The 22,706-nt window shown below is 42.8% G+C and overlaps 2 protein-coding genes across 2 annotated transcripts in view; both read left to right on the top strand.

Moving 5' to 3' along the window:
• The window catches only part of LOC147737284 (uncharacterized), a 1,685,245-nt gene that overhangs the window by 597,569 nt on the left and 1,064,970 nt on the right, over positions 1 to 22,706 (top strand). The window lies entirely within an intron of this gene.
• LOC147737294 (uncharacterized) lies at positions 864 to 2,903 on the top strand. The gene has a single exon (XM_086924982.1). It carries the CDS (start codon positions 1,032 to 1,034, stop codon positions 2,901 to 2,903), a length of 1,872 nt encoding a protein of 623 aa, XP_086781108.1. The 5' UTR covers positions 864 to 1,031.

Genomic DNA, 22,706 nt, shown 5'->3' with positions numbered 1-22,706 from the left:
ACACACTGCATAAAAGAAAGATATAACAAAAGGTTTCTTCTGCAAACCATCAAAAAAAAGACACTGAAAGAAGACTCCGAAGCTGACACGCTAACAACCAAAAGATTGGAAAATCACCTTTGTTCAACAACTGTTTTTAACCAGTTACGCAAGTTTGAGACTATCTGCCTCGGGATATAACACCTCGACCCACTCTGCTCACTCTGGCGAAAACGTTAAAAATTCACCACTTTATTGTGTTGTTCATGACCATCTCAGATTGTTTCCTTTTTATTGTGTACTGTTCTGTAATTCTATGTAAATCACCTCAACCTTATCTGTTGTGCAGGAGTGATATTTAAAACTGTTAAATATCAAAATGGATTAAATGAGCACCGTTGCGCTACCTAATGTAAATAAATCCTTGTCTTCAGAACTACAATCCTTAACCTTACACCAAACACAGAACGGGTAAAAGGAACTGATGTTCTGCGACTGATGAGCCACAATATTACTGTGCATGTTCTAATGTTCTCAGTTACTACCATTATGCCAGTGCAAAAAGGTACTTCTCAGTTTAATCATTAAATATCAGACTAACACCTTATCACTGCATTGCTAAGAACCTATACAAATAGATTTGAGAAAAACTTCAGTCACAAAATAAGTTGCTGCCGGATAGGCTATAACCAAAAGACTGTTATCTGCTACAAACATTTCAACCGGTGTTACAGGGCTGCATCCAGACATATTTTGCTCAATTCAAGTGTTAAGAAGATTACACACAATATCTTTTAGAGATAAATGCTGAACATTATCTAAACAAGCCCGACTCTAAAATCAGGTTCACTCTTACCGTGGCCCTATAAGCAAGAGAAAACTAAATGTAGAGATATTAACTCTAGTAATACACATTTTAAAAACACGGGCTGTGAGAACAATTTCAGTGTTCAAACCCGCCTCAATCAAAGCAAAATAACCCAAGTTGGGGAAAAAGTTACCTGTGCCAAAAAAGATTCAGCCATAAATCTCATCTCACTGAATTTGAGAGAATGCACACTGGGAAAATCCTCTCTCAGTGCTCAGAGTGCCAAAAAAGTTTCAGCAGTAAATCTAATCTCACTACGCATATGAGAATCCACACTGGGGAAAAACCTTATCAGTGCTCTGAATGCCAGAAAAGGTTTAGTTTCAAATCGCAACTTTATCGACATGCATTAACCCACTCTGAGGAAAACCCTTATCAGTGCTCTGAATGCCAAAAAAGTTTCAGCAGTAAATATTATCTCACTGAACATATAAGAATCCACACTGGGGAAAAACCTTATCAGTGCTCTGAATGCCAGGAAAGGTTTTATAACAAACAACGTCTTTCTCAACATGTAATAACCCACTCTGGCGAAAAACCTTACCAGTGCTCTGAATGCCAGAAATGTTTCAGTCAAAAATCCAGTCTCACTCAGCATAGAAGAACCCACACTGGGGATAAACCTTTTCAGTGCTCTGAATGCCAGGAAAGGTTTGGTAACAAAGAAAGTCTTTCTCGACATGCAATAACCCACACTGGGGACAAACCTTATCAGTGCTCTGAATGCCAAGAAAGGTTTTATAACAAACAAAGTCTTTCTCGACATGTAATAACCCACTCTGTGGAAAAACCTTACCAGTGCTCTGAATGCCAGAAATATTTCAGTGAAAAAAGAGACCTTACTGTACATACAAGGACCCACACTGGGGAAAAACCTTATCAGTGCTCTGAATGCCAGAAAAGGTTTTGTAAAAAACAAAGTCTTTCTCTACATGTATTAAGCCACACTGGGGAAAAACCTTACCAGTGCTCTGAATGCCAGAAATATTTCAGTAAAAAAAGAGACCTTACTGTACATACAAGGACCCACACTGGGGAAAAACCTTATCAGTGCTCTGAATGCCAGAAAAGGTTTTGTAAAAAACAAAGTCTTTCTCTACATGTATTAACCCACACTGGGGAAAAACCTTACCAGTGCCCTGAATGTCAGAAATATTTCATTAGAAAAATAGGACTTATTATACATATAAGGACCCACACTGGAGAAAAACCTTATCAGTGCACGGATTGCCAGAAATGTTTCAATACCCAACCTGATCTCGCTCGGCATAGAAGAACCCACACTGGAGAGAAACCTTATCAGTGCCCGGAATGCCAGAAATGTTTCATTGACAAAAACAGTCTCACTCATCATATAAGAACACACACTGGGGAGAAACCTTTTCAGTGCTCTGAATGCCAGAAATGTTTCAGTGTAAAAATCAGACTCACTAAACATACAAGAATCCACACGGGGGAAAAACCATATCAGTGCTCTAAATGCCAGAAAAGGTTTTGTAACAAACAAAGTCTTTCTAATCATGCAGTGACCCATTTTGTGGAACAACCTTATCAGTGCTCTGAATGCCAGAAATGTTTCAATGAAAAACGCAATCTCACGGTGCATGTAAGAACCCACACTGGGGAAAAACCTTATCAGTGCTCTGAATGCCAGAAATGTTTCAGTTTAAAATATAGTCTCACACAGCACATAAGAATCCACACTAGGGAAAACCCTTATCAGTGCTCTGAATGCCCAAAACATTTCAACAGTAAATCACTTCTAACTGCACATGTGAGATTCCACACTGGGGAAAAACCTTATCAGTGCTCTGAATGCCAGAAAAGGTTTTGTAATAAACAAAGTCTTTCTAATCATGCAGTGACCCATTCTGTGGGACAACCTTATCAGTGCTCTGAATGCCAGAAATGTTTCAGTTTAAAAAGTAGTCTCACACGGCACATTAGAATCCACACTGGGGAAAAACCTTATCAGTGCATTGAATGCCACAAATGTTTCAGTGAAAAAAGACATCTCACACTGCATATAAAAACCCACACTGGGGAAAAACCTTAGAGGTGCTCTGATTGCCTAAAACATTTCAACCGTAAATCACTTCTAACTGCACATGTGAGATTCCACACTGGGGAAAAACCTTATCAGTGCTCTGAATGCCAGAAATGTTTCAGTGACAAAAGAAGTCTTTCTCGACATACACTAACCCACACTGGGGAAAAACCTTATCCATCCTTGCTCTGAATGTCAGAAATGTTTCAAAAACATTCGAAAAACATGTGGATGTCATCTGCCTGCAATTCCTGACATCTCGGGCATTTTGGTGGCGGTGAGGGGGCGAATTTCCTGATTTTATAAGGAGTGTAGTAAAGCCTATTGACCACGAAAAAATGGTTCTTTTTCAGACAGGCAGGCTTTATATGTTTGTATAGTGTCTTCAAGGATGGTTCAAGCATGCCCTCTGCCAGTGGTGCCATGGAGAAATTGTTCCAAACCCCCTCTTCCGAAGCTATCCCATTAGTAGATGTTGATACCATACCGAGATTTCTTTTATAACAGGTGTGAAGGATTGACTTAGCCTTTCTATTTCCTCATTACTTTTTATCTCCTCACGTTCCGCTGTATGCCAAGACAGCAATTGAAGATATTTAAATCTTGATAAATCTGTCCCTACCTTTGCCCTCAAGTACACCCATGGGTATATCCCTTCCTCATCCATTAACTCTTTCCATTTCGTAATCCCAGCCCTTTTTATAGGTATGCCAAGGCATCGTTCAAGCAGTCAGGGGTACCAGGTGAATCCCAAACTGGAGCTGAGTCTGAATAGTACCCAATCCCACTGCTTACCCTTACCCTGTACCATGTTTCTAGGGCAGTTTTTAGAATCTTCAAACAAACCCACTTGAAGAATCTAGGAGATCCAAATTTATACATAAAGGCATCGCTTCCCCCTTCTGCTCTCACCATCTCTTCCAGCAATCTGCCCCAGGATGAGTCGCCTGGCTTAGTAAGTAGCATGCGTAGGCTCTTAAACTGGAATGCCACTACATATAGACTAATATCGGGGAGAGCTTACCCACCTTTTAATAACCTTCTTCTGAGTTTCTTCCAGGTCAGGCGCATCCCTTTGTCCCCCCACAGAAAACAACCTATTTTGCTCTGTATCTTATTTATGTCTTTCTTAGGGAATGTTAGCGGTATTGTGGAAAACAGGTAGGAGAGCTTGGGGAGAATGACCATTTTCACTAGATTCACTTTCCCATAGATTGACAATGGGAGGTTCTTCCATCTGCTAAACAAATGGTCCATTTCCCTAGTTGTTCTGTCCAGATTTAACTTAGGAATTCGATCCAATTCCCTCACAATATATATTCCCAGATATCTAAACTCCCGACTCTCAGTGCCATACCATTGATCTACGTTCCAACACATGACCTCAGTCTTGGATCTGTTCACCTTGTATCCTGATAATGCCCGAAACTCTGCTGTCAGTTCCTCGATCCGAGGAATATCTGTACCTGGATCACCCGTATATAAAATCAAGTCGTCCGCGTACAGCGCCAGCTTAGAGCTATACTGACCTGACTGAAATGTGAGATTCCACTCTGGGGAAGAAACCTTATCAGTGCTCTGAATGCCAGAAATGTTTCAGTGAAAAAAGAATACTCACTACACATACAAGGACCCACACTGGGGAAAAAACCTTATCAGTGCTCTGAATGCCAGAAATGTTTCAGTGAAAAAAGAATACTCACTACACATACAAGGACCCACACTGGGGAAAAACCTTATCCATGCTCTGAATATCAGAAATGTTTCAATGAAAAAAGAATACTCACTCGGCATACAAGAACCCACATTGGGGAAAAACCTTATTGCATTGAATGCCACAAATGTTTCAGTGAAAAAATCAATCTCACTCACCATATAAGAACGCACACTGGGGAAAAACCTTATCAGTGCTCTGAATGCCAAAAATGTTTCAGCCGTAAATCTGATTTCACTGTACATTTGAGAATCCACACTGGGGGAAAAAACACCAGTGCTCTAAATCTCAGAAAAGATTCAGAGGTAGTGATGGCTACATGCATCATAAGAAAACACACCATCAAAAATACTTCAGTGCTCCAAGTGCCAGAAAAGCATCCATTTTAAATGCAATCTCACTCTACATGAGCAGACGCACACAGGGAAAAAACATTACCTATGCTGTGAATGACAGAAATTCCTATTTTTTGATAGGCACAGCCTCACTAACCATAATCCACTCCATACTGATGAAAACCTTATGAGTGCTCTGAATGCCAGAAAAGCTGCAGAGAAAAACGCTATCTCACCATGAGAAACTCCACACTGAAGAAAATCCTTATGCCATAAAAGCTTGAATCTGAAAGACAGTTATGCTTCATGAGAGATCCCACTCTGGGGAAAAACCTTATGAGTGCTCGAAATGCAAGCAAAGTTTTGGTCACAAATTACGTCTCACTTGTCATGAGCAAACTCACACGGGTGTGTTCTGAATGTCAGATAAGGTTTAGTCTTGAATACAATGTCACTTCACATGAGAGAATTCACACTGGATTAAAGCCTTATACAGGAGGGGAAAGCCAGAAACGTAATACTCAGAAAGGAGATCTCACTAAACATGAGAAATGCACCCGCACCAGGTAAAAAGTAAGGCGTATCTTAAGTTGCAGAAAATCTTCTAACAACCTGACTTTACATGAGAAAACACTTATTGCAGTTGCAATAGGATTAATCAAGAAATTCTTGCAGGATAACTTAGGCTGCCCGCATGCAACCTCCAAAGAAATTTCAGGCCTTGAAAATGTTTTAATTGCCACAAAATCCACAATTTGAGTATCTGAAAGTTACAAAACTCTCAAGGTCTTTACTTGACACAGAGAAGTGTTAGTACTTGCAAACATCAACTAATTAACAAAAAATTCACAATATTAATGTCTTAAATTTTCTCCACCCAAAAGGTTTCTACTCACACTTGTTTCTTAACATATGACTGAAATCTAGATTTTCATGCTAAGAATAGGTCTAGGCGGTGTTTCTCAATGAAGAACTCGGCAAAGTGTCAAAAAAACTCAACCGCTCAATGCAGAGTTCTGCGAGCAGCAGAGTGCGTTAGGGTCAATTTGAACCGCTTTTTCGGCGAGTGGCACGCTACTCCAGGATCCCAAAATGATTAGTGGTGAATTAGTGTAGGGAAATATAAAATGTATTTGAGAGATGGACATGTTGGTCTGTTAGTTAGGTTGAAAAAGAGACTGGACGGATAGATGAGGGAAGGTTTTGCATTTATATAGCGCTTGCTACCCCTGATGAAGTGTTGAAGCGCTTTTCAGCGAGTAGCATGCTACTCCAGAACCCAAAAAGATGAATAGATAGATGAATTATTGTGGGTAGGTTGTTTCATTATATAAATACAACTGTATGAAAATTTATGAAATTCTCTTGTAAAGTTGTATCCAAGTGGCAAGTATAGTCTCTGATAATAATGTATACAAAGTTGGCTTGCCATCAAGACTGATGCCCCGTAATATTGATGCAAAGTCAGTTGTGCTGAAGTATTTTAGACTCTTGTTGAATTGTAACATCCACCTAGTAGTGTTGTAGACGAATCTAGGACCCTAGTGTAATTTTCCCGATTCATGCCCTTATATAGATATAACTTATTATATCCTTATATAGGCATAAGAATCATAACCATATTTAGACATAGCCAATGCAGTCCAAATACGACATGGCTACTTCCACAAGTTCCTAGAATCCACAACGAATTCTTGGAGAAACTAAACTTCAGCAGTCCGGGACTTCCCCCTGCTTAAGTATTGATTTGTCCAAGAACTCATGGAGTTTTCAAAGAACTGCAAGTTCTTAGTGAGGTTATTATGTCCAATCTTACGTCGAACTCTGCACCTTCCAGGTATAAATATAGCCACATCTGCCCTAGCAAACACACGGTGGTTTGGAGCTGATCGACTAACTGCTTTCCCGATACCCTGCTGTAGCGAGTGACGAAGGAAGCCGACCTTCCAGCTGATGCACTGAGAAATCCAGCTCCAGTGTTTCCCTGCTACCCTTGCGGGTTACTGGGAGATTGAGTCCTGAGACCTCCTTCATTCTAAAACCAAGGTATGGAGCTCATTAGACCCTTAGAGAAATTTTGGATAGATTCTTGGCAAAAAATACTGAATTTAAGCTATACCTCACTTACTTCTTCCCTCGTACTAGACTTAGGTTAGGTACACCTGGGTAGGCGTATTTTAGAAGCACCAGTTGAGTACTTTTAGTCGTTATTCATCATTGTATGTATTTTATCCTTTTTATGTATCTTATGGCTTAGAAACCTGCAAATCCTGGTGAAACGAAGCATGCACAATTGACTGAGTGAAATCGCAATGTATTGTTTCTGCGACTCTAGAGATATATTTCTTATTCTTGGGGAACAAAGTTGTCATGTTTATGCGGTTGTCAGAAACTAATCCCTTCTTGTGAATTCGAGAAAGTTTCTAGTGACCTCTGAGCTAGCTGGCATTCACAATCAAGTCTAACATATTCAATAGTGACCTAGTTGACTTCAGTCCTACGTCTAAACTATTGTTTATGTTATTCCAGTGCGCAGAGCCTATTGGGAATATAGGAACTACACTACAGTAGGTACTGTTGTTTGTATCATGTCCACATTGTAGGCAGACACAAACGCCGAAATTGTGCACTATTTATATTAAGCATAATGTAGGTGAACAGATTACAGTAACCAATGTACAAGCTGTAGTAGGTGCTTGGAAGTAGAGTGACATAGAGGGCAATAAACACTCATTTTACTCTATCACTAGCTTAGTACAGACGAACGCCAAAGGCTTCGTACATGATGAAGCATCAGAGTGCACCCTCTTTCTGCGTCCCATGGGCATTTTGGCTTTTGTTCTACAGAAGAGGCTGCAGACACTTACATAGTCCTTTATGTAGTGTGGATCACGTAGGAGAGATTCTCAGCGGGCATGCTTTCCGTTGTATTGGGCATGGCCACATTCAAATGTGGGAAAACCTTTTGTCTTGCGACTGCACTGTATTATTGACACGGGCGAAAGGGCAAACAAGCAGTTAGGAGGCGCACTGATTGTATACCACCACCTGACAGGATGGTGACAGACCCCAACCAACTGCAGGGGAAACATGCCACCTCGTTTAATAGCTGCCAGACGCTTTACTTTGTAAGCAGACTGGTGGTTTACAACTGTACCTACGTTGGGGCACCACATGCGCGCCAGGACAGTCTTGACTAACGGAGCGCGTTATAAATCCGCATATAACATATAACATAACATGCTTTTTCCAGCATAATCTGGTGTACTTCCCCTGTGTGACATGACAGCACCCACTGAAGACTGCACCGTTGTGTAGTCTGGGACAGTGCACCTTCCCTGTAATTCTGAACTGGGCCTTGAAATACGGTACTATTTTGTGTGCCTTTTAATTCAGGTATACAAAGAATGTGGTACTACTTGTATACTAAGGTACATAATGAGATTACGTAGATTACACCCCTGTGTGCCTAATGCTGCCACTTGCATTTCAAGACCAGTGATTAATGTGGCTTTATGAAGTTCAATGCCATTGGGTGTTCCCGACCTGTCTGATACTTGCATATGGAAAAGATGGACCATTTGGAACCTAAAGATAGATAAACATATTCATAGGTCACAATTTAAGTCTGCATCTAAAATAAAACTGAAAATTAGGAGAGGTGATAAGTGAGATGTTAAAAGGCAGCCGCTTATCGAGTTGCATTTGTAAGTAGGCCTCCCGATATTATGAGATCTATTCCTGCTTCAGCCCTTAATTGCAATGAATACTTTAATACCCAGGCATGAAGTCATTGTCGAGCTGTTTAAATATCCACCTGTCTCCCCACCTCTTCCCCAATGCATCCTTAACCAGTGGCCTAGCCAGTGTGCCCTGGGCCCTAAGGCAAGAAAGGAAATGTGACACCTGCCCTCTGTTTGGACTGTGGAAAACAGCAATAATTGTTCTGTGGGCCCCTCATGCCTTTGTTTGAACTGTGACAAACTGCAGTTATCAGGGTTTAGTGGGCCTTTAAGGCGTCTGGGACCTGGTGCCACTGCACCTGCTGCACCAATGGGTAGCTAATCCCCTGCCCTTAACAGCTTCTATTCTAGCCCCACTGGTGAACTGAACCAGCCAAGTACTTCTCTGGCCATATCTGCAAGCTGCAGCCGCCTCTTTGACTGAAGGGATTTAAGTCACATGAAAGAAGCATGCGGGAAACAACTATTTCTGAGGCAGTCAACCAACCTGAATCCATTTAAAACCAGGGACGAAAAAACTGTTCATCCTCATCTCTTGCTTATCAAAAGTGTAAAACAGATTCATCTAACACTAGAGTGTACCACATAAAAAAATTGTGATTCTGTGTACAAATTAAAACTAGCATGCATAAAGAAAGGGGAGCCTTTGGCCAAAATAGCCATTTTCCCTACCCATACTTCTAACGCATCTTATACAAAAAAATGCTAACTACATTTTCATCCGGAAATAGTCATTAGCGCCTACTCATAAGCAAATGACATTTAGAATTCACTTTCACTTCAAGCTTTCAAAAGTAAAATGATATAAAAGCAGTTTTGAATTTTTATGACATTGTGTAGTCTTACCAAAATTTAGAGCATCAATTTTATATGACACGCCATAGAAAACAGGACTTCTATACATATACTAAACCTCCAGAAGCATTAGATTAACCAGTTATAAAGTCACGTCTAGCTTCGTTAGTTTATAGTCTTCTTTTTTAAGAGAAATTCTTTCACATTGCTACTGGATCTGCATGGCTAAACACTTATAAGGTCCCAAAGGTGAGCCTATTGGCTATGCTAATGCTTGTTATTGACAATGAGCAGCAGCACTTTTGATAAGGTCCTGAAGAAAACCGCAAACACCTCCTTGGAGGGTTAATAGGCTGAAACATGTTGACCTCTTATTAACTTTCACTCGGCTGCCCCCACTACCCTGAGCTAATTTTTGTGGTATTTAGTATACCATTCTCTATAACAAACCATGCCTGAACTCCTCCCTCTCAGTGAGGGGGCTGTACCCTGTACTGTGACTAGTTATAACGGTGGGAGGAGATTCTGAATGGGGAAACATGCCTACTATGGTGGGTGAAGGAAATCTTCACTTTAAAGGGATATTTCATCTTAGCTAGGTCTTCATTTGCAACAGTAATCCTCATAGACTCAAGGGTTTCTTGATTGGGGTAGAAATTAATTTTTGATTTTTGATACCACAAGGTATAAGAAATTAGGGGATCTTTATCTGATATCTTTATCAGTAAATTATCTGAAATTATTGGACATAAACTTTTGCAAGTATTACTTCTAAAGATAAAGGAAGTTCTATATTTGTCTTTTCTAAACTAACCCCAGTTCGTACGACTACAATAACCACCTCTCTCAAATCAATATTGTGCTTGGTTTAGTGAGAAAGCTAAATGATCTAGGAGAAACCAGGACTGCGCGTCAGTATTTTTCTGAGGAAGCTTTAAGTTAGAGAGTGAAAACACTTTTTAGAATGCCCCAAAAATTGTGATAAAGATATTTCAATATGTTTGACAAAAAGAATAGGTACATTTCCTGACAATATTGCAATGGGAAATAAAATATTAGAAACAAATATTTACACCACATGACAAAAATATTAGAGACTACATTTCAGCAATATAGGAAATACTGAGGTTCATGTATTAATAATCCATTTGGTAAAAGTGTTTGCTACTGTGTCTGTGATGGCTTTTAAATAAAGGCATTTTTAATGCACTCCATTTTACTTTCAGATTCATAAATGTCCCCCTGGGTTACTACCTCCTGTTACTGTTTATCAGCCCACGTATGGTTTCAAAGCTTAATACATACCTTAAGGATGTATTAAGTATTGAGAAGGGACACTATTAACATTCCCCTTCCAAATTCTTAATTGTTAAATGGGCTTAGTACATTTCAAAAAGGGGGTTAGCATTTGCAAACTTCGTGAATTACCGAACCAGTGGATTTTTGAACAATAAAACCCTTGGTACAAGGGTAAATTTTTCTCAATTCCCTCCAAATTAAGTTTGCTAATAATGTTAGTTGAATGATAACCGGTGCACGTACCTATTTAGTGTTAGTGTTACTTCAGATCAAATAAAAACCATCACACATGACTCTTACACAACGCTTAAAGACAGAATTTCTGACATCCAGCTTTAATGTTTTGTTCAATATATTTGCAAATGTTGTCACTTAAACAGGAAAGCATCTAAACCGGTCTCTGGACATAAAATAGGATGTAATCAATTTCTGAGTTTCAGGAACAATGTGTGTCATCTATGTTTACTCTAAACCACTATAATAAACATATTCAATGCTTTTATATGTGATCTGTTTGCACTGGTTTCTGTTGCAGACAATAATCTAGATTTAGACCAAGGATCAATTCCACCCATGGCTTTTAAAATCTATTTATCATTGATCTCTATTAGTGTTATCGCAAATAAAACAGTAATAGAAAGGATTTGAGAGATTTACCTTCAAGTATTATGCCTAGTCAATTTATTGAACAAACTATGGAGTTAAAATCTGAATAGATTACATCCACAAGCATTGCCTGACCACTGTATTAAACATCAATAGATTGCTTATCAGCACATGTTGTCTAAGTACAATTCACTCATCTTCAATTTTTCATGGAGCTCATCGTGGGTCTGTTTGAATTCTTTTAAAATGTGACATTTAAATGTCCAAAAGTTCAGGAATTCTAGTTTCAAGCCTGGTCAAACCTCAATGAATGCTATACCTACAGATGCCCTTCTGTTCCTACATTTTATTGTGCACCATGATTCAGAAATGGCATGTTTTTGCTTTCGGAAGTAAAATACTAAACATATCTATTGTTTTTGCCATCTGAAACATTATCACTAATTGGGAAGATAACAACAAGTGGTCCTGTGATGCTTGCTGGAATGGGAAGCGTTTAATCAAAAGGTGGATTGAATTCAAGTTTAGGTGACCATTTTACAAAAGTGTATAGATTTTGTATATATTTAAAATTGTTGATTCCAAAAAGGCCTAAATCAATAAATTGAATTGAAATTCAAGTTTATCACTTTAATCCTATTGTTGGAAAAGATGTGATTTTGAACCCCATGAGGCGGTTCCTTTCCCGAAAGCATTCAAGTTGTAATCATGAGTCAAATAATGCCGAGGAGGTTAAAATATTCAAATTGAATTCTAATTACACATGAAATGTTCATTGTTCAATATATTTCTCTTAGTATTTTAATGTGAGGACTTTATTGCTTAAGGAAAATAATTAGTGTTAGTTTTTCTATATGTAGGAAGCATTACATTAATGAAACTACTGTATCCCACCTTCGTTCTCTCCTTTCCTGTTCTTTATTAATGTTTCTATTGTTAAACTTTAAAGATTGCCCGAAATTAAGAATTGTGCTCTACATATCTTTGCTGTGCAACAGTATGTTGATTTTTATGTACAACTCTGTCTCTTATGTGTAGGGCAACTGATGTTCTGTTTTACTTTAATAATCAGCTTATGTTTATTAGATTTTATTATTAAAATGTTCCAAACACAACAAATGGTAGTTGATATGTATTTACAACTACAGCATTTTTATTGTATGGGCACTTTCAAAGGGGCCAAAAAATGGCTGCGGGTTGACGGAGTACCACATTGGCATCAGCAGGGAGAGGTTTGGGCAGGTGATTGGGGAGACATGTAAAGTTGGAAGTAGGGGAAACAACGCATGTACATTTTGTGGAATGTGACTCCTGGAGTTATTGTGAGGGATACTATGCTATCCTGTACTGTAAATGATTTCCCTAGTGATTATTAGCAACAAACTTTATTTGGTTTTATAAAAGAAAACCATAAAAGTCATACATAAAATGATAAAACATTTTCCAAGTTACAGATTGACAAATATAATATGTCCAAGTTAATCAAAACACAAGATAAAAATTCATGAATTACAGAGCAGAAGTTAATTGCAGCTTGACCTGAGTCTAACAGCGAACCGTAAAAAGTAAAGCGTGTGCAAAATAGTGTCTTTAGAGAGGAGTTGTAAAAAGATAAGAAGTGGTCTCACCCTCCTAAAACCTGTTTTTTTGAGAATGGGAATAATAAATAACTTTTTAGGGACAACATAAAAACTACAAAACATTATAAAGTGCATCATGTCCTGAGGAGACTCACTGTTGCAGCCACAGGGCATGAGGCACAGGCCTCTGTGGGAGCCTAGAGGGTGTGCCATGAGGTAATGGAAGAGGTTGAGCCGAAACCGGGTCATTCAAAATGATTACGGATGCTTTTAAGCCCTAGAAGATAAGGTTCGCTGGTTGGTACGGTTTTTAACACGATGTACATACGCACACTAGGCTTATAGAGCTCATTTCCCTCTCTATCACAGTGACTCATTCCTAAAAAACACTCTTTGACCAGAGAAAAGTCACTCTTACATCTGCGCTCAGGTTAGCGAATAGAGTTCCTACCTACCCTGGAGAGGCCAACTCTTATAAACTGGAGCCATCGGATGCTTGAGACATGGTCAAGTGAAAGGCATTCCCGTAGGATGCCTGCTGAGTATATTTTCTTGCTTTGCCTAAATATTAGGACACATAGCCAGGGGACGGAAAGCCAGTACATCTGAGAGGAAAGGCATTCCCAACTCTTTGTGCACAACATAAAACGAAGTGCTTTGTGGGATAGAAAATGCCCTTCGCAGGTAAGAGTTTTCAGCACTTTGCACTGCTCCTACCCCAATGTGGCCCAAAATCTCACTCCCATAATTAACCTTTGAGCTATATTTGTCTTCATATGTCTTCAACAGTGCCCCTATTGGCTTCCCTTCCCCTCTGCTGGCAAAGTAAAAAACAGCTGCAAAAGCTTTAACTAGATCGCCTTTCTTCCAAGTAAGCAAAGGGCACCAACACAAGGAATCGTCAAACACAACTCCCAAATAGGGGAAAACATTGCTCTTCGGTATTGATGAAAGTCAGAGTTTAAAAGTGAACTGCTTAGCTTTACAAGGTCCCACCTGCATGAACGACTTGGCATGATGAAACAACAGGTCCAAGTTCTCCATAAAAAGGGCAAAAGAATTCAGAAGTTTTAGGCCCCTAGCTGTCCTTGCAAAGAGGACTGCGTTGTCCGCGTATAGGAGGACAGGCAGGCTATGGTTGCCTACCTTAGCACAATCCGCATTTGTGGCCAAAATGGCCTTCTCTAAGGAATGAATATATAGATGCTAAAATGCACCCCTGATGCACCCCTCTCTTGATGTCAAGCTGACTGGACGCTTTCAGGTCCTTTGAATAGTGGACAACCGCAGTTTAATCACGGTGAATAAAACGATGTTACTGTCAATGCCAATGGAAGACATAAACTGCCACAGCTTGGACCTATTAACCCAGTTGAATGCTGAGGACCGGTCCATGAAGGCTAGGTATATGGGGCTGGAACGAGTCACAGTGTATTTGTTCAGAACCATGTACAGGTTTAAACACTGTTCCACAGTGAAACGACCTGGGCGAATGCCGTTTTGGATATCGGATAAAAAGTTGTTTTCATCAACCCATGATACAAGTGTGTCAAGTACCATGCGGCCCACCACCTTCACCACAGAGTCCAGCAGAGAAATGGGCCTATAGCAATAGTTACTGTCCCGCTATCCCTTTTTAAATGCCAGGACTAAAATCGATTGAGCCCAAGAATCTGTGCGGAAACTCCTGGACTGCAGTATTGATGACAGCTGTGAGGACAGGCACCCAGGTTTTTAAGTGGGCGATGAAGAGATCTGGTGGGATCCCATCTGGAGCAAAATTATGTACCCAATCGTCCTCTGTGATTTGAGCATCCACTAAATTAGCATTATTTTCAGATTGAAATGGGCTGTTAATAATGCCTCAGAACTTTGAGCTATTACGCAGTGTACTAGCCTCCACTAAATTGATCCAGGCCTCCTCCTTCAGGACAGACTCGCGAGTTGCTAGAGCAGCCTTATATGCTCTTCTTAGTCTTTTGACCACCACCTGGTCTCGGGGCTTATCACCCAAGGTCTGACTCAGGTTCCTGGAAGCCTGGGAGCACGCCGAGTCAAACCATCATGGACCTGGTTGCTAACGGGCCCCGTAGAAACTTCCTTATGACAGTAGACATGGATCCAAATGCACCTATGATGTCCGGAGCACTTGCCTCATCGTCGAGACAGGTGGCAAACTCGCTGCGACACCGAATTAAAAGGGACTCGTGGGGTAGCTCTGGGACAATACACCCCCACTTTACACTCCTTCCCGCTTCCACCTCTTTAAGGGGGACACGAGCCCCCGCCCAACTTGGTGTGTCTGAGTGTTTGGGTCAGCCTGTTGAGACACAAATGGGGTTGTGGTCACTGCATTCACTCGCCTGCACAGAAAAATCGGTAACCAGAGAGTAAAAGGGGGTATATACAAAGGTGAAATCAATAACGGCCTCACACCCTCTCCCAATAAAGGTGGGAGTAATGTCTGTTTTCCCCGGAGGCAGCTTATTATTACAGATGTTAGATCAATTTCAAGTAAAATGGAGTTAAGCTCAACACCCTTGGGAGTATGTTTCATGTGTAAGCCTGCTTGTCGTGCACAGCCCATAGCTTCCACTCCTCCTTGCATGATGTCCCTACACATGGGTGTTAAAATCGCCTGCTAAAAAATGTAGTGATAACTTTGACCTTTCAAGATGCTATGCTGAAGTACAGGCCCCAGCAGAGTTATATTTCCCTCATCCGGGTGTGTCTCTCCAGCGTTGAAGAAGTTAACAGAGCAGCTTGCTCCTTCCACTGGGCAACAACATCACATGTAAATTGAGAGAGACATACTGTGAGGTATTGTAAGAAACTGGCTCTGTATACTGCACCAAAGTGAGGTACAGTGTGTATAGAGTCCAAGGGTCTCCAGAGGTCGGCAGAGGTTAAAGTTAGATAGAACCTTACTCTCTGAAGTTGTAGCTTGGTCGAGCAGTAAGGCAGTATCAGAGGACAGTGTTAAGCAATTGATGTACACACTCAGTCAGCAAATGAATTCACACACTCAAGAACTGAACTCTAGGCCAATTGTTTTTGCATGAAAAATATACTGTTGTTTTATTTCTAGAACCAAGCAAGCCTGGCACAGGTAAGCATAAAAATACTTTGCGGTAATCATTTACTTGTATGAACAAAGTTCAAGTATGCAGTAGAAATTGTACTTTGTTTGATTTACAGGGGAGAAGTAGTATGCAACACTTAGCAAATACAGTACATTGAAATGAATAGGCCTTTTCACTAAATTGCAGGTAAGTTCCTTTTTGCTTTACTTTTCTAACTCCGTGCTGGATACCTAGATTCAGCACTGGTACATTTCCCAGAAACAGCTAAGTAATTACGTTTTGGTTAATCGCATGATTTTTAAAGAATATTTCCAGTTTTCAAAACTCCACACTTGGAAACTTTTTGGAGCAGTACATTGAAATGAATGGGCTTCTACAATAAATTGCAGGTAAGTTACTTTTCGTGTTACTTTTCTAACTCAGTGCTGGATACCTAGATTCCGTCCATCATCCCCTTTTGTATCGCTTTGTTCGCCCTAAGTTGGCAGGGTATGCTCGGACATGAGTCCCTTGCTCACTTTGCCACTTGATTCAAGATAGCCTGGCTGATGAGGGTTATGAACCCGAAACCGGTCCCAGGATACCTGTTTCCGGTCCAGGGAAGACATGGCTTGGCAGTTCGGGCTGGACTGTTCCCATGAGGCACAGGGTCAGACTGATTTGCATATGGCCATGTCTGAACTGGGGTAGCGGAGTGAGCTAAAGAATGGTGATGGATTACACCCAGATCAGTTGACCGGGGGTTAGTGTTTGGTTTGCTCAAACGCTCCGTCCATCATCCCCTTTTGTTTTGCGTTGTTCACCCTAAGTTGGCAGGATATGCTCACTTTGCCACTGGATTCAAGATAGCCTGGCTGATGAGGGCTATGAACCCGAAACCCGTCCCAAGATTCTTGTTTCCGGTCCAGGGAAGACATGGCTTGGCAGTTCGGGCTGGACTGTTCCCATGAGGCACAGGGTCAGACTGATTTGCATATGGCCATGTCGGAACTGGGGTGGCGGAGTGAGCTAAAGAATGGTGATGGATTAAACCCAGATCAGTTGACTGGGGATGAGTGTTTGATTTGCTCAAACGCTCTGTCCATCATCTCCATCATCCTCTTTTGTATCGCTATGGATACCTAGATTCAGCACTGGGACATTCCCTTGAAGTTGAAGGTAAGTAAACACGTTTTGGTTATTTGTGCAATTAAAAAATATATTTTTAGATTTCAAAACTCCACACTTCGAAACATTTTGGAGAAAAAGTGTCTATGTTATCCAACGGAGGGAAATCAGGTTAACGGTTCTCAGGTAAGTAATTGACTGTGGGAGTTAATGTTCTGGGGTTAGACTCAGGGGGTCTCCTAGGGTCAGTGATGCACTGTTGTTGCACCCTCAGCTGTACTAGGACAGCCGGGTGCAGAGTGTTGAGGCCCAATGTTATCCTAAGGAGGATAGGGGGGCTTTGTTTGGTGGCGGCTGGCAAGCAGACCACAGGATTGTGGGAGCAAAGCTCCTAGGGTTTAGCTCAGGGCAAGTTGGGGACCAAAGGTGCACCCTCAGCGGCACTAGGGCGGCCGGGCGCAGGGGCTGTTTTGAGGTAGGGTGCCCTGTTGATTTCAATGGAGATTCTCCGGGACAAAGAAACACTGCAGGCTTGTGGATGAGGATCTTCCAGGAGCGACCACCACTTTGAGTGGTAAGTTGGGATCTTGTAGGTTGGTTAGGCACCGCTGGGTTGGGCACACAAGGCCGCGGGGCGTCGGATGTAGGGGTGCCTTTGGACGTCGGATTTTCTTACCCGCTCCGGTCACGGTAGAGGGAGCCCTCTGGATTGAGGCTACAGACGTCTTCTGGAGGCTTGAGGCAAGTCATGGGTCACCGGATCTCGGGTCAGGATCGCCGGGGGGACCTCCTTGTGGTGTTTTTCCACTCGAGCTTGGGTCGGGTTCGGCGGGTGTGGAGTGGGCTGGATTCTCTCTTTCTGACTGGCACCCGACTCTGCAGTTTAAACACGTCCGGTGTTCACAGGAGAAACAGTCTTGAAAGTGAAGGCAGGCAGGCCGGCCATTTGGGGTTTTTGAGGGTGCTGGCTGCTCGAAAGGCCGGGGTTTCGCAGGAGCAGGTTCAAGGGAAGACAGGCCTGTAGGGCTGGGGCCAAGTCAGTGGGCGTCGTCCTCTTGTTAGCTCTGCACAGCTTCTCATCCTTCTTCTCTTCTTTTCTTGTTGTTGCTGGATCTGAGGAAGGAAGGTTCAGGCTGCCACTAAATGCTAAATTTAGGGACGTTACAGGTAGGTAAAGGGCAGGGACCAATGGGTCCCTTCCCTGGGGTGGGTACATCCCCTATTATGTCACTCTCCAGTGGGAGGAGGGCAGGAGCCTGTCCCTGGTTGGCTAGGTCCCCCCATCCTCAAGATGGTAGGGACTCGAGGTTGTGCTTCACCTCGCCTCCCCCACCTTAGGGGTGGAGTTGGCAGAGGTGGGCACACCTCTCTTCCGCACTTGTTTTTTCCGCCGGTTCTCCCACCCAAAGTGGGGGGTAGAACCACTGGGGACCCATTGCTGAAAGCGGCAAATGGTCTGGAGAGTCTCACAAAGGTGGCATGCCTTTGAAGCTTCCCCTTCGTGAACCCTGGATATCCTGGGGGAGGAGGCTTGGCACCTCTTCCCAGGATGTACATTGTTTCAGGCCCCCGAGATCAGCAAGCTCTCGACCCAGGCATCCAGAAACATGTCTGGAGGTGGCAGCCTAAGCAGCCACTCAGTCAGGTCACTAGGAGTTGGTCGAGTTTCAGGGGGCATCTCTAAGATGCCCTCTGTGTGCATTTTACATTAAATACCACACTGGCATCAGTGTGGGTGTAATGTGCTGAGAAGTTTGATACCAAACTTCCCAGTCTTCAGTGTAGCCAGAATGGTGCTTTGGAGTTCGTAATGACAAGCTCCCAGCACCATATATTCTTAATGGCAGCACTGCACTTAAAATGCCCAGGAATAAACTTGGGCACTGTAGGGATATAGGGCTCATGCACCTGTACACTCACCACTGGCATAGGGCACCCAGCTAGAGGGGTGACTGATGTATGCCAGGGCAGTGGATTGTGGGCATGACACACAAGGATGTGTGCCATGTCGACTCTTCACTTTGTTCTGCACCAAGTTACTGTAACAGAAACCCACTGTTCGAGGCATATGAGCTGCAGAATTCACACTCTGTGCATAGATCGCCATCTGGTGTTGGGTTTGGATGCTTGCACCTTGTTGTTGTCTTTGAAGAAGTCTTTTGTAGTCATGAGATAGGTGACTCCTCCCTTAGACGATAGTGTGCATGGGCATCGACTCCATCCTCAGATTGTTTTTTTCTGCCATCGGGTTCGATGTAACTTCTGCGCTCCGGTTCGGCACTATATCTCCAAACCTTTTCGAAGCACAAACCATCATAAAATTTGACGGTATTGTTTCTCGATCGCGTGACCTTCGACACGCTCCTCAAATATCCCATTCCGGTCGTCGACACCGGCCGCTGGGCCTATCAACGCCATTCGGGCCTACGGCTCATGGAAAGGACTCCTCACAGTGACCACCACAAGGTCTGTAATCTGGGACTCTCGACAGAGCACGACGAGAATAATTGCCATGCCTGCGCCTCCTTTAGATCCAAAAAGACCATCCGTGATTGCCGGGCCCGACGACACATCATGGCGCAGCAAGCAGTTCTGGTACCAGTGGACATCTTTGATGAAGGCCCGATGTCCCAGAGGAAGATTCTGAGGAACTGGAAATCGTGTCCGAAGCAGACGAGTCTGACTCGGACCACCCCTTCCCTCCCGATCAACAAGTGAGTATCACTGCCGCAACCCCAACCCCACCTGCAAAAAAGAAGGCCCTGGTCAAGACTTCGCCTGTTGGTCCCAGCCATGACCAAAAACAATGTTCAGAAGCCCCGCCCCCGGGCTCGGCTCCAAAGACAAAGGACAAGCCTTCAGGCAGCTCGTGACCGAGCAAGCCGCATGTTAGTGTCCCACAGGCTCCATCGGCACTGAAGTCGGGTGCACAGCCTACTCCCAGAAAGAAATCAGCATCGACCACCCCGGTGCCGAAAGAAATGGCATCTGATCGAAACCAACACATTCGGAACCGAAAAAGATTTCCGCCTCCACATCGAAGCCGAAGGATCCAAAAACACCTTCCAAGGCTCCGGAGCAGAAATCCAAAACTCGCTTGGACCCGAAAAGATCGGCACCGAAAGCGTCTACCGAAGAGGAATAACTTTTTCGACCGGATCCTATCGATCCGAATAAAAAAACACCCCACATAGACCCTAACACCGGACATGTGTCTACTGTTCCACACAAGAAAAGGAAACTGGATACACCAGGCATTCCTGCAGTGCCTCTTAAGAAAAGAACTGTGCTACTTCTCCTGTTCTTCCTACCAATCCTATCTCTCCTCCATACTCTCCTATAATTACACCAATCTCATGATTACTACAGGTTGATGATGGTTTAGGGGATGGGGGAGGCAACAATGACCCTTTTACAGACCCTGATACCAACAGACGTACCACAGGACGACTGGGACGATTATGATGACTCGGTCGACCCTCCAGACCTCCCTGATCCCCAGGCATACCCAACAAAGCCATCTCCCCCAGATGACAATATTGGCTTTAGTCAGTTGGTAAATAGGGCAGCTACATACCATGTTGTGTCAATGCATTCAGACACTTTTGAGCAGTCACTAAAGACTGTACAAACCCTGCCAATGTTAAAAGGTGTCATTAAACATGCCCCTGACATATTTAAAGACCCTGTTAGGGCTAGAATTCTCAATGTGAGAATTGACAAAAAATATAAACCTCCTCTCAATGATCCCGCCTACATCAAAAGTCAACTCCCTTAAGATTCCCTGGTGGTAGCTAACGCTAAGAAACGGGCTAATTCGCAGACCTCTGGTGAGGCACCACCTCCAGACAAGAAGTATAAATTATTATATGCTTCCCGCAAACGAGTTGCTGCTCAAGCAGCTAATACCTGGCGGATAGCCAGCACACAAGCATTACTTGCTAGGTATGATAGGGCTCACTATGACCAAGTAGAAACCCTATTGCAACATTTACCAGATCAATACAAGACCAAGGCCAATGATCTCATCCAAGAGGGGAAATTAATAACAAATGCATCAATCAAGTGTGCCCTTGATGCAGCAGACACCGCCTCTAGGGCCTTTAACACTAGCATATTACTCAGACAACATGCTTGGTTGCACATTTCTGGCTTCAAACAGGAGGTACAAACAACTATCCTCAACCAGGTGTTCAATCAGCAACAACTTTTTGGACCGGCTGTAAACACCAAAAAATTAAAAAGGACACAGAGACTGCTAAATCCATGGGAGCATTACAGTCTCCATCGACACGTGGTTCCTTTCGCCGCTCCTTCTACAGAGGATAATCCAAGAACATTGGTACAGGCACAATTTCCTCTTCATACAAAAATACCACACAAACATCTCCCAGTAGGTGATATTTTACAGGTGGATACAGGGAAAGTAACAACAAAGGGAGAGGTCGCGGTAACAACAACACTCGCACCTCCCCCGCTAGTAAGCAGTGACTTCCCTCCAGCCCATTCCACTCTGGTCGGAGGGAGACTATCACAGTTCCTACCTGTCTGGAATTCCATCACTATGGACAAGTGGGTAAGACATATTATCCAGTATGGTGACTGCCTGTAACTTTCTGCTACTCCCCTCAACTTACCACCCAAACAGCGTCCAATGTCCGGGGAACATCTAACACTCCTCAAACAAGAAGTTCTTTCACTGCTTCAAAAGCATGCAGTAGAACCAGTTCCCATACAACATCAATGAACAGGGGTTTACTCCCTGTATTTCCTAATTCCCCAAAAAGACGGGACTCTAAGACCAATACTGGACCATAGACCTCTCAATTTCTACGTTCAATCAGATCATTTTCACATGATCACTCTTCAGCAGATCCTTCCACTGCTTCAAAGAGGTGACTTCCTTGCCACACTAGATCTCAAGGACTCCTACTTCCAAATTCCCATTCACCCTGCTCACAGGAAATACCTAAGATTCACAGTTGACGGCCAGCATTATCAGTTCAAGGTCCTTCCATTTGGGGTGACCAGAGCACTCAGGGTGTTCACAAAGTGCCTTGCAGTAGTAGCAGCACACTTAAGAAGGCAACAAATCCAAGCATTTCCATACCTCGACGACTGGCTCTTAAAAGCCAAGTCATACGTCAGTGTGTTCATCACACTTATCAAATGATCCAGCTATTACACGACTTAGGGATCACACTAAACTACACCAAGTCACACCTTCAACCCTCCTACGTACATCAGTATCTAGGAGCTATAATAGACACTTGCAATGCTCTGGCATACCCAAATCCAGCCAGGATAGCCAGCATGCAAACCCTCATCACCAAGTTTCAGCCTCAACACTCTCTCTAAGCACAAGTGTTTATGCAGCTAATAGGCGTGATGGCCTCTTGCATTTTCATCGTACCTCATGCAAGACTTCAGATGCGCCCTTTACAAGCATGTTTGGCATGTCAGTGGAATCAGGCTCAGGGACAACTTACAGATCTGATGTTGGCAGACAGCCAAACACATCGCTCTCTGCAGTGGTGGAACACACAAAAC

This window comes from Lissotriton vulgaris, chromosome 1_1 (assembly GCF_964263255.1).
Source record: "Lissotriton vulgaris chromosome 1_1, aLisVul1.2, whole genome shotgun sequence".
NCBI lineage: Eukaryota > Metazoa > Chordata > Amphibia > Caudata > Salamandridae > Lissotriton > Lissotriton vulgaris.
The sequence above is the reverse complement of the archived record's forward strand: the minus strand, read 5'-3'. Positions and strand labels throughout refer to the sequence as shown.

Excerpts from the sequence above, each read along its gene's own strand:
- LOC147737294 (XM_086924982.1), top strand. The coding sequence starts at position 1,032 with ATGCACACTGGGAAAATCCTCTCTCAGTGCTCAGAGTGCCAAAAAAGT.